Raw genomic sequence first — 12,798 nt, 5'->3', positions numbered from 1 at the left:
TCACCTGTCATTAGCAGCCACCAGCTGCCCCATGCCCTCATGGATGTGGACAGACTGGATCTTCTTTATCTTGAGGCAGAGACTGCAGGCCCAGATAGCAGAGGCCTCGGTGGTAAGCGCCCGCAGGTGTTGTGTCATGCCTGTGCACACGTGGTGGAACCACTTCTGGCAAGAGGCCTCACACAGGATGGCATCCTGGTTGTCGTTCACCTCGCGCAGACAGGCACCACACGGGGACACCAGGCCGGTGGGGGCTGGGGCCCCAAGCCCCCACCTGCTGTGCCAGGTTGTTGGCATTTGGAGCGCCCCCACCATGCCCGCTGCTGTTCTGGGGGAAACCGGGCAGGTTCCCGTTGACAGCAGCAGCCGGGAAACCTGAGTGAGGCTCCTGGGGAAAAGCAGTGGGAGCAGGTGGAATCCCAGGCTTCCCCTTATCCTCACCACCAGGACCAGAAAAGCCAGGGTCTGGACCAGGAAACGGACTCGTGTGGGGGGCAGGCTGGAGAGGCCCTGAGCAGGTCTCTGGAGAGGAGAAAGGCAAAAAGGAGACATCGTTGAGGAAGAGAGGAGGCCCCCAGCCTCCCCATGAGGCTGTCCCACGTTAAGATCATGGGACCAAATCCTCCCACTAGACCTGGCATCATCTGCCCACCAGGAGGACTAAAGTTTTGACCCAGAGGCTGGTTGAAGGGTTGACTGGGAAAGTTCATGTTGCCTGGGGGCGGGTAGCCAGGGCCCTGGGGGGTGGGGGTGGGGGAATGGTGAAAGCAGGGCCCATGAGATTGTGAGGGAAAAGGGAGGGCTTGTCGACTAAGTCGCTGGGGACACCATCCACCTCCCTGCCATAACCTGGAGGATCCTGGTTCCCCCCACCCCCACCCCCATACACGGAAACCTCCAAAAGGCACAGCCAAGGAATGGAGAGGTTGTGCCCCCCACCTTAGAAACTCCTTAGTCATCTCAAAAGGGTAGGATGAAAGCAGGATCCACCCTGGAAGTCAGGGGGTGGCGCAAACTCCGTCAGATGTGAGTATGTAGGGCCTTGAGTATTTGACTTCCTTCGCTTCTTTTCTGGGTTCTTCATTTGCAGACCGGCCTCGGCCTGCTTCCTCCCAGTGCTGGGCGGTGCAGGAGGCGGTGCCGGGCCGCCACCTCCCTCCAGCTTGTCCGGTGGGGGCGGCGCCAAAGCGGCCGAGGAGTCGGGGACCGGAGTCAGCGGCGGCGGGGGATGGAGGTGCCCTCGGGCTGCACCATCGCCCAGAAGGGGAGTCCGAGCTGCAGCAAGTCCAGAGTGCGGAGAGGGGAAGACGCCCAGCCGGAGCGCGAACTGCGCGCTCCTAAAATCCTAATTTATTGTATTTATTTATTTTAGTCAGAGTCCCACTCTGTCGCCCAGGCTGGAGTGCAATGGCACACTCACGGCCACTGCAGCCTTGACCTGCTAGGCTCAGGCTATCCTTCCGCTTCAGCCTTCCAAGCAGCTGGAACCATAGGCGCGCGCCACCACCCCCGGCTAATTTTTCTTGATTTGTTGTAGAGATGAGGTCTCGCCAAGTTGCCCAGGCTAGTCTCAAATCCGTGGGCTCAGACAATCCTCTCGCCTCGGCCTCCCAAAGTGCTGGGATTATAGGCGTGAGCTCCCGCGTCTGGCCCTAAAACGCTAATTTTTAAAAGTTCTTAAAAACTTCTGGGGGGTGGGAGAGGTAAATAACTTCTGTTCATGAAACCAGAAATACTGAAAACTCAAGTGCTACCACACACCACACTCAAGGCAAGGAAGCTGTAAGAAAAGAGTCTTTTATTGTAACCTGGGACTTGCTTGAAGGGAAATGATCACAATCTTTTTTTTTTTTTTTTTAGTTGGAATTTAACTGTTGCCCAGACTGGAGTGCAGTGGCACAATTGTGGCTCACTGCAGCCTCGAATTCCGGGGCTCAGGTGATCCTTCTGCCTCAGCCTCCTTAGTAAGTGGGTCTACAGGTACACGCCACTGTGCCTGGCTAACTTTTAAATTTTTCGTAAAAAACAAGGTCTTGCCATGCTGTCAAACTCCTGGGCTCAAGTGACCCTCCTGCCTTGGCCACCCAAAGGGCCGAGATTACAGGTGTGAGCCACTGTACCTGGCCTAGATCCCAATCCTAAGTCTATCTCTTTTGAAGTTTATGTAACACATAATTACTCTCCATTATGGAGACTCCATTGTGGAGTTTTTAAAAATATTAATGCAAAGTCAGCCATATATAAATCAAATAAACAATGAAGTTACAGTGGTAAACTGGGCCAATTTGTTCATGCTACAGATATATTTGAAGCAAATTTGTTTCTGCTGTAACCTAATTTATAAGGTTTGATTTAGAAATTTTTGTTTCCCATCTGCATTTGGCTGAAAATGATTTACAAAATCTCTTAAATTTCAAATCAGTCACATTTAAAACAGCTGTTTTCTCATAAACATTTCACTACAATTTCACTCTTTAATTCAAACAATTATTTAATCCGTTATGGTGTCTATACCCCAGAGAATTTCATGAATAGTAAGCTTGCTTTGTTGTTCGTTTACTATATTCCAAGCACTATTCTAAGTTAAGTCTTTTATGATTCAGCAGGCAACAGCCAACAGCCCTATGAGGCAGGTAAGATTACCATCTCCATGTTGGAGATGAGAAAATGGAGGTAAACAGATTAGGTTACTGTGCAGGATTACACAATAGATCACTGAGTTTGGATACAAACCTAGGAACTACATATCTTGACCTGAAGATTTTTATCTCTTTACGACTTTTTTCTAAGCTTACAGTGACTAACAAACAAAGTCTCTCAATGAATTTACAGCCTAGGGGGAGTATGAGCAACATAATTTAAACTTTTGTCATAACAGGTTTTTATACCAGTAGACTGTGGGGTGCTTGGAATTACAGACACTAAGTGCTTAGCTCAGTCTTTCATATCCAGTATCTTGTACTGTTTGGCACAAAAAATGTTTGTTGAATGAATGAATGAGAGAGAGAAACACAGAGTACAGAAAATGCCATAAAAGGATTGTTTTAACCTAAATGGAGAAAGAGGTCAAGAAAGCCCTGCTGGAGTGATACTTAGATTGAGACTTGAGGATTAAGTAGAACTCAAAGGAGAGAGTCTTCTAGCTGGAGTAAACAGCTTGTTAAAAGACTCTATGGTCCAGGAGTGGAAGAATGAGTAAACTTCTTGAAAAAATGTAAATAAGCTCAGGGTAGATTGACCATATAGTGAGGGGATGTGGTGAACCAAGGATGAAAAAGTAAATAGACCACTCACAATCTTATGCATTTTTTTTTTTGAGTTGGAGTCTCACTCTTGTCACCCAGGCTGAAGTGCAGTGGCATGCTTACGGCCACTGTAGCTTCGACCTGCTGGGCTTAGGCGATCCTTCTGCCTCAGCCTTCCAAGTAGCTGGAACTACAGATGCACCACACCCAGCTAGTTTTTGTGATTTATTGTAGAGATGAGGTTTCACCAACTTGTCCAGGCTGGTCTTGAACCCCTGGGCTCAGGCAATCCTCTCGCCTTGGCCTCCCAAAGTGCTGGAATTACAAGCTGAGCCACCACGACCAACCATCTTACTCAAAATTTTACAAAATGTAAACTTAATCCTAAGAGCAGTGATGTGCCACTGAAGGATTATTATTATTATTTTTGAGTTGGGAGTCTCACTCTGTCACCCAGGCTGGAATGTAGTGGCATGCTGACAACCACGACCTCCTGGGCTCAGGCGATCCTTCTGCCTCAGCCTTCCAAGTAGCTAGAACTACAGGTACGCACCACCATGCCCGGCTAATTTTGATTTATTGTAGAGATGAGGTCTCACCATATTGCTCAAACTGGTCTTGAACCCATAGGCTCAGGCAATCCTCTCACCTCAGTCTCCCAAAGTGCTGGGATTACAACCATGAGCCACCACGCCTGGCTCACTGAAGTGACATGGGAGTGATGTGATCAAATATATCTCAGAAAGACATCAAATGTCACTTTGGTAGCAGAGCCAAAAAACTAAATTGGATAGTAAAGAAAAATGCTTATACACTCACCAGTTAGGAAGCTACTGCCATTTTCTAGGCAAGAGCTAATAATGGCTTGAAGTAGGACAGTGGTGATGGGGATGGAGTGATTGGAGAGCTTTTTAAGAAGTAAAAAACAGGCTGGCTGCAGTGGCTCACACCTGTAACCTCAGCACTTCGGGAGGCAGAAGCAAGAGCAGAGCCTCAGCCCAGAGGTTCAAGACCAGCCTGGGCAACTTGGTGAGACTTCATCTCTACAAATAAACCAAAAAATTAGCTAGGCGCAGTGAAACGCACCTGTGGTTCCAGCTATTTGGAAGGTAGAGGCTGAAGGATTGCCATAGCCCAGCAGGTCAAGGCTGCAGTGGCTGTGAGCATGCCACTGCACTCCAGCCTAGGTGACAGAGTAAAACTCCAACACAAAAATAAATAAATAAATAAATTAGAAACAGAAATAGTGAGGGCAAAGGAGAAGTCAAGTTGTGGCTCAAGTTTCTGGATTCCACAGCTGGGGTGGGTAGTGGGGCCATAAGGAAGTAAGAACAAGCTTTCAAAGGAAAAGCATGAGTTCCATTTTGAACATTTAGAGTTAAAGTGCCTGAGGGATACTTCCAACTGTGTTTCTAGTAAACAGCTGAATATACTAAATCTGAAGTACAGAAGAGATCAGGCTTAGAAACATGGATTTTAGAATCAGCAGAGCTAATGACTGATACAGGAATGTGAGTTCAGTATACCACTTTATTTGCACCCAGCATCTTTCCTTTCCATTATTGATGTTGAAATCTTGGTAAGAATAAATTATTTAGTAAGTGAAATACTGTAAAGCCGATATAGTGAGAGCTTTTCAGGTGTCAATCTTCTAAGTGTAGCAAAATCCCTAGACGTACTGAAAACAGAATTTGTCCCCCACCACTCTAAAGTGTTAAGAAAACTTGCTTTTTATTACTTGCAAACCTCAAGAAATAATCTAAAATCTAAATATTGAGGGAGATCTTGCTTAAGCCTCCATAGTCTGTACTGAAATCTTTTTTTTTTTCCTAAGTTGGAATCTCACTGTCGCCCATGCTGGATTGCAGTGGCAGGCTCCCAGCCAGTGCAGCCTCAACCTGCTGGGTTCTGGCAATCCTTCTGCCTCTGCTTTCCAAGTAGCCAGAACTACAAGTACGCACTACCATGCCCAGCTAATTTTTTATTGTAGAGATGAGGTCTCACCAAGCTGCCCTGGTAGGTCTCAAACCCATGGGCTCAGGCAATCCACCCGCCTCAGCCTCCCAAAGTGCTGGGATTACAGGCTGAGCCACCAAGCCTGGCCTGTACTGAAATTTTAGTTACAAATTTTTTTGATGTGTGAAAAAAATTCGCCTTCCAATGTCTCCAAATATCAGCATGTATGATTATAGATTTGGACAACTGATTTTAACATTTCAACATTAATGTTTCCTGTCAGTATTAAAGTGGACTTTAAATGTTTATTTCATGACTAACACTTTTTATAAACCAATTTGTCAGAAATGAATTACTCAAAACTCTGCATTTTGTAAATTTTTTGAGTTGGAGTCTCACTACACCACCCAGGATGGAGTTCAGGGGCACACTCAAAGCCACCCCAGTCAGCATCGACCTGCTGGGGTCCAGCAATCCTTCCACCTCAGCCTTCCAAGTAGCTGAAACCACAGGTGCGTGCTACACACCCAGCTAATACTTTTGATTTATTGTAGAGATGAGATCTCACCATGTTCCCCAGGTTGTCTTGAACCGGCGGGCTCAGGCAATCCTCTCGCCTTGGCCTCCCAAAGTGCTGAGATTACAGGCTTGAGTCACTGCACCCACCAGCATCTTGTAAATTTTATCAGTCACTGGTTTCTCAAAAGTGTACCAATTGTGAGACATTAGATTTTCTTTAGAGTATGAAGAGCATGAACATTTGAAGGCAATGAAAATTGTTTAAAAACTCTTTAAAAACGTTAAGACTATGGTCCTGACTTCCTTTATGAACAATTTTGATGAATGACATGGATAAATGACCTGAGTTCTCAAAATGTTAAATTATTACTGGAATGAAACTGAAGAAAATTAGAAATACCTTATTCCAAATCAATGGAATGGTTCATTGGACTGTACTTGACAGTCATCATTGTTTTGTTTCTCACATTTTAGTGGGTTTTGTTTTTTTGAAACAGAGTCTCCCTGGAGTGAAGTGGCACAATCTGAGATCACTACAGCTTTGAACTCCTGGGTTCAAGTAATCCTCCCACCTCAGCCTCCCCAGTAGCTATGCACTATAAGTGCATACTACTACACATGGCTAATAATTTGTTAATAGAGACAGGGTCTCACTATGTTGCTCAGGCTGGTCTCAAGTAATTCTCCCACCTAGGCCTTCCACAGCGCTGGGATTACAGGCATGGGCCACCCTACTCAGTCAATACTTTATTTTTTAAAAAGGTATAAACAGACCTTCATGAACAAATATTAGGGTAGTTTAGAAGGCTCTGTACCTGTTTCCCAACTTCCAAATGGAGCAGGTGGATTATAACCTTAATATAATGCAGATAACATTTCCCAATTTCTTTGCCCCTGCTGTGTTCCTGTTTTTCATAAAACCCAATGCATCTGCCTCTTTACCTGCAAAACAAGATCAAATTGCTCAGTCACTAAACCATCAAACCACCCCACAAGAGGATCTAACTCCCACTAACCATGAAAGAAGATACGTTATACAGTGAAAAACAGTTGCTTTTATTTGTTAGAAAAAACTTAGTGAATGATTTACATCTCTACATGAGTGAAACTGCTTTGAAAAACTGGGGAAATAGCTACAACATGGGAAAACATATGCAAACTAGCTTCACTGCCTCCAGACTAGGTTTTCTTACTGATCTCAGATGGCATCACAAAGCAGCAACAGCAGCTTCTGGCAAACAAAAAAAAAAAACAATAGCAAAGCCCTGCCCTGAGGCTGTGATTATTAAGGTTGAAATATCCATTCCACTAATCCTATAACTTTCCAACAATCATTTTCTGTCTAAGCAATCCTACTCCCTATAGGATAAATACCTAAAAAATGAGATAATTTTACTGAAAAACAAAATCAAAAACTAATAATTCAACAGAACATTCAACATTAGTGGGAGTGTAAACTACTGCAAGATCTTAATCGTCAGTCCAAGTGTGAAGCCAAGGTTTTATTAATGCTGACCAGTCTGAGGAATGAAGCTAAGTATGAAAACTTTTTACTTCTCTAGGAGTGATTCCAGCTCTTCTTGCAAAGAGCTGAGCTGCTCCTTTTCTCGGTCTTCCTTTTGTTTGAGTTCATCCAACACAGCCTGAAATCTGTTCTTGAGAGCCAGATTTTCCACTTTCATGATGAGATCCTCTTGTCGTTTTGCCCTGTCTTGGGTCTCCTGGAGCTTGCCTTTCATGTTGTCAATCTGCTTTTGAATTCCCATAACCAGCTGACTGGTTCCTTCATTTTCTGGGTGCTGTTCACCTGATTCATTTAGCTTGTCCTGTAGCTGTCTCTCCAGATCTTCTTCAGTGTCGATGATGTTTATATCTTCTTCATCTTGATGTTGTGTCTCATCTTCATCTTCACTGCTGCTGCTGAGGTCATTGAATATCTCCCGAAGCTCATCATGTTCTAATGAGTCATGCCCCTGTCTGTGACCAGACATTCCTGGAGAAGCGATATCCAGGCCTTGATTTTCTGCCTCTTTTGTTTCATCTTCAGCAATTATTTCCCACCTAGTACTGACAGCTTCAGCATCTGTACTCAGCAATCGTTTCACTTCTTTTTCTACATCTGGAGATTCAATATACTTCTTCTTTGCTGTCTTCCGGAACCTCCTTTTTCTGACATTTTTTAGAGGCAGAGTAATTCCATGGTTCCAGATGAACTTTTTCTCTTTGTCCTTATCCTTTTTCTTGCTTGCTTTGGGGTCAGCACTGGCAACTGGCTCTTCCACAGGAGGATAGAGATCACCATCAACTGTGGACACAAGCATCTGGCAGATATCAGCTGTTTTGTAAAAGGTTTTCTTATCAATGGTTTTTAAGCTTTCCATAACACAAGGAAGATCTACCAATTTGGAGGCCAATGGAACCCGGTCCACTCTAACTATCCCATGACGTCCATCAGGGTGTAACTCAATTGTCAGTCTGTCCTTCAGATTGACATGGCCAGACTGTACTGCCCTCCTCACAGTAGAGGCATATTCCGGAGGTAGGCGTAAGATAAACTGGCTCTCTAGTTCATGAGGAGCATCATCTTTGCTTTTACTCATCTTTGTTTCTTTGTGACTCACTTCTGCTCTAATACACGCTGGTTGTGCTAAAAAAGTTCCAGCTACTGCAGCAGTTGAAATCTTTAACTACAAGGAATCTCAAGATCAGCAGCTAAGCGTCTATTCTGTCTTGATTTTGAATTAAGCTCTAAATCTTTTCTCTAAGTACGCTGTCCTAAGTATCAGTCGTTACTGACACGAGTAACTTACTCAGCTCTTCAAATCTACCAGATGCAATGCAATGCCAAGTTCCAGCCTCTAGGTGCCGCTGCCGGACAATGCAGAACGCGCCAGCGAGCAGGAAAGCAAATGGCGGCTCCTGCAGAAAGATTTCGGTAAAGAAAGTAAGTCCCAGCAAACAATCCCAGTCCACAAACTCCCCCAAGACAAATATATTTAAAAGAGTGGGCGCAGTGAGCTCCCTTCGCCTCGGGTACTTACAATCCAGTGACGATTATAAACTCAGCTTCTCCCGGCCAGAGCGAACAGAAGAGCCGCTCGGAGCAAAGCAACCAGGAGCCGAACGCCTCCCTCTCGATTCCTTTGTTCTTCCTGCCGCTTGGCAAAGCGATCACTACTGATTACCAGCGAAAGGGCCAGGGATGTGCAGCACGAAATCTCGCCGAAAGCCGAGGCTCGGAGAATCAGACTCAGCAGCACGACAAGCCTCAGCCCGGAGCAGCAGACGCAGCGAACAAAGCGCTACCTCTCGGCACAGGACCGAAAGCTGCTGTGAGAGACAGCACCGCCCAGCCGGAAGTGCGGGCTGCTCGGCGCGCGCAGGCGCAAAAGCGCAGTTTCGCTGCTGGCGTGAACTCATCTTTTCGCGAGAACTTGCGTTCCGGATGCAAATGGTAATATTTCAGGAAGAGCTGTTTGCTTTGAAAATATTTCGAGTGCTCAACCAGTGCTTTTACCGCATCGCCATGGGACCGGATAGCTTCCGGGCTTCCGGGTGATTGCCGGAGATTAGGGAGTCTTGCAGTAAAGCGTCTTTGAGTCTGGAAACATCTGGGTTGTACCACAGAGTATATCCAATCTGGAGCCAATACAAGATTTTATAACTCAGCTTACAGTGGATTATTATTATTATTTTGAGTCGGAGTCTCACCCTGTCGCCCAGGCTGGAGTGCAGCGGCACGCTCACGGCCACCGCAGCCTCGACCTGTTGGGCTCAGGCGATCCTTCTGCCTCAGCCTTCCAAGCAGCTGGAACTACAGGCGTGGGCCACTACGCCCTGCTTTTTTTTTTTTTTTTTTTGTAGAGATGAGGTCTCGCCAAGTTGCCAAGGCTGGTCTCAAACCCGTGGTTTCAGGAAGTCCTTTCGCCTCCGCCTCCCAAAGTGCTGGGATTACAGGCGTGAGCCACCGCGCCCAGTTCATACAGTGGATTTTTTTTTTTTTTGAAAGCAGGATTTATTGAGAGGACAGAAAACCCCCACAGTGGGAGGGGACCTGAGAGGGTTGCGCATACAGTGGATTTTAAAGTTCCCAGATCAACGGAGGGAGGAGGTCCTGCCATCGTCCACTATATAATTCTAAGTCTATATTTTGTTTATTATGAAAATGCCCATGAGGAAATCGTGCCCCGGGATTTATTTCTATTTTGAAAGACACCTAGAAACAAGAGTGATTCCTCTTTTTTACTATGCCTGACATAGGTGTAAATATAAGGAGAAGTAATTGTTCTTTTGGAAGCACAGGTTCATTTTGGACAGAATTGACTGATGAACTGATGGTCTGATTAAAGTAGAATAGAATTGAAGTACTATTTCCTGCCTTTAGCATGCTGGTAATTTTTAAATTCCTTTGGATTTTTTTCTCTCCCTCTCTATTTTGCTGTTTTCTGTTTCTCTCTCTCCCTCTCTCTCTCTCTCTCTATTTTTTTTCTTTTTTTTGAGTTGGAGTCTCACTCTGTCTCCCAGGCTGGAGTGCAGTGGCTCGCTCACAGCCACCGCAGTCTCAACCTCCAGGGCTCAGGCAATCCCTACAGGTGCACAACACCACACCCAGCTAATATTTTTGCTTATTGTAGAGACGAGCTCTTGCCAAGTTGCCCAGGTTGGTCTTGAACCCCTGGACTCAGGCAATCCTCTCGCCTCCACCTCCCAAAGTGCATGAGCCACCATACCCGGCTCTGCTTGTCTTTTCTGTGGATAGTCAGGTATTCATTAACACATATTTTTAGTATTTGGATGTAACTGTGTGACAGTCTGTGCTTATTTATATTTCCATTTACTTTTTAATAGGATCTGTTTGGTAGAGCATCAAGGTCATTTAACATTTAGTTTCTGTACTCTGAAATATTAGCATCTGCCTCTAAACTTAAAAAACACTCTTAAGATTCACTGACATTTCCAAAAATTCGCTTTATTTCTTTATGATTGAAGGCTCATGATAGTAGGTGATCTTTTCTGCCTTGTTCATCATGCTCCAGTGACTAGTACCAGAACCAGGGAGATAACACCAGAAATATTTGCTAATTGAATGAAACAATTCATCCATTTAGAAATAACACAATCTAAATCTTATAATAATTTGCGAGAGAAGATACATTCTTTGTCACCTTAAAATGAGATGGAGACACTTTATATACATTTCTAGTCAAGTGCCGTACCAGTCGTTATGAGACAGTGAATACATGTGTGAATGTGACTTAGGTATACTGTGATGCTGTATCATGGGAGGAAATTTAAATGGCCTGACACCAGTTTGGTTTTATAAAATGTCGATTTTAAAGGAGAAATTTATGCCCTTCCAGATAAGTGTACGTTATTTCTCTTTGCTTATAATGTGTTGGAGAATATTATCTGATTTATCTATGATTTCTGGGATCTGTTTCCTTTTTTCAAAGATGAACTGTTTTCAATTTTCCCTTAATTATACCTGATTTTACTTATTTGTGCATATAAGGTTTCACATGACAATCTCTGCAGAGTGTTTTATGTAACCATATAAAATGTGAGGTCATGCTTATACATACAGATAATCCAAATATTACTTGGCATTTTAATTCTCTATAAGTTTTATGATGTTTAAATATCCTTGTCACATAAGGTAACTTGCGATAAATTCTATGCAATACTGATTTGCCAAAATTATGATGCATTTTAATTAGTAAACCTTTAAATTGAAGATTGTCAGACATAGTTAAAAATATTAATTAAGGTTTTCTTAAAGATCTACTTGCTTCAATCCTGAAACATGTCATCTTCTTTTGAGTTTAACACATTTTCTAAATGCTATTTTGAGGGGGAGGAAATTGACCCTAAAACTAAGGGCTCTACCACATAACATTATCTTAATGTCTATTGACAAATCCAGAGGTTTTTTTTTTCTCATACATTAGACATACAGAAAATCTCTGAATGATTAAAAGAATTACACTCCTGGGATTGTTCCATGGAATATCTGTGATACCAGTGAACCAAAGATTTGAGGAGAGCAATAAATTCCCCAGTGTGGTAATAAGTCCTCCAAAGGCCAATTACCTGTGATTAAGGAGTATGGTAATTAGGCTGTTACTAATCCTGTATGTTTGAAAATTCCATTTAATACACTCTCAAGCTCCTTAAAGGGCTGGTTATGCTTTAGAAGTTAAAAAATTACGGACAATGGGAGAATTCTTTCTTATATTTTGGAGGTAGAAAATTATAGGAGTGAAGAAAAAAAAGCATGCTTACATACTGCTATATGGCCATCTATTTCAAAGGTAAATATGTTAACTAAATATGTGTAAGGCTGGGCGTGGTGGCTCATACCTATAATCCCAACACTTTGGGAGACCTAGGTGAGAGAATTGACACCAGTAGGTCAAGGCTGCGGTGGCCGTGAGCATGTCACTGCACTCCAGCCTAGGCGACAGAGTGAGACTCCAACTCAAAAAATAAAATAATGTAGCAGATCCTGTTTCAAGTAGGTTGCTTTCCTTTTTTTTTTAATTTTTATTTTTTACTTTTTCTTGAGTTGGAGTCTCACTGTGTTGCCCAGGCTGGAGTGCACTGGCATGCTCACGGCCACCACAGCCGAGACCTGCTGGGCTCAGACTATCCTTCCACCTCAGTCTTCCAAGTAGCTGGAACTATGGGTACGCGCCACCACACCCAGCTAATTTTTTGATTTATTGTAGAGATGAGGTCTCGCCATGTTGCCTGGTTGGTCTTGAACCGGTGGGCTCACGCAGGATACTTTCTATAGAAAAAAAAACAACCCTGACTTACACTGGTTAGCATAATAAGAAAATCTATTATCTTAAAAACAAGATCAGCTAGAGCAGCTCTGTTAAATAGAAACTTAGTGTAGACCACAGATGGGAACCACAGATGTGATTTTAAATGATCTAGTCACCACATTAAAATGGCAAAAAGAAACAAGCAAAATTATTTTTTCTTTTTTAGATTAGAAAATATAGTTTATTTAAAAAGTAAATTAGAGCCGGGCTCGGTGGCTCAGCCTGTAATCCCGCGCCTTTGGGAGGCT

At 43.8% G+C, this 12,798-nt stretch overlaps 1 protein-coding gene and 1 pseudogene across 1 annotated transcript; both read right to left on the bottom strand.

The window, feature by feature from the left end:
- LOC103268769 lies at positions 1 to 2,293 on the bottom strand (annotated as a pseudogene).
- Positions 2,294 to 6,757: 4,464 nt separating this feature from the next.
- Positions 6,758 to 9,017, bottom strand: TAF7 (TATA-box binding protein associated factor 7). The gene is made up of 2 exons (XM_008066358.1): positions 8,762 to 9,017; positions 6,758 to 8,639 (listed from the first exon to the last, which is right to left on the bottom strand). The coding sequence occupies exon 2, from the start codon at positions 8,318 to 8,320 to the stop codon at positions 7,271 to 7,273; it is 1,050 nt and encodes a 349-aa protein (XP_008064549.1). The 5' UTR covers positions 8,321 to 8,639; positions 8,762 to 9,017; the 3' UTR covers positions 6,758 to 7,270.
- Between the last annotated feature and the right edge of the window lie 3,781 nt (positions 9,018 to 12,798).

The sequence above is a fragment of the Carlito syrichta genome, unplaced genomic scaffold (assembly GCF_000164805.1).
Source record: "Carlito syrichta isolate Samal-C Ts95f unplaced genomic scaffold, Tarsius_syrichta-2.0.1 Scaffold308892, whole genome shotgun sequence".
Classification (NCBI taxonomy): Eukaryota; Metazoa; Chordata; class Mammalia; order Primates; family Tarsiidae; genus Carlito; species Carlito syrichta.
This window is presented reverse-complemented; position numbering and strand designations above follow the sequence as displayed.

Coding starts and splice junctions, on each gene's coding strand:
- TAF7 (XM_008066358.1), bottom strand. CDS start 8,320: ATGAGTAAAAGCAAAGATGATGCTCCTCATGAACTAGAGAGCCAGTTT.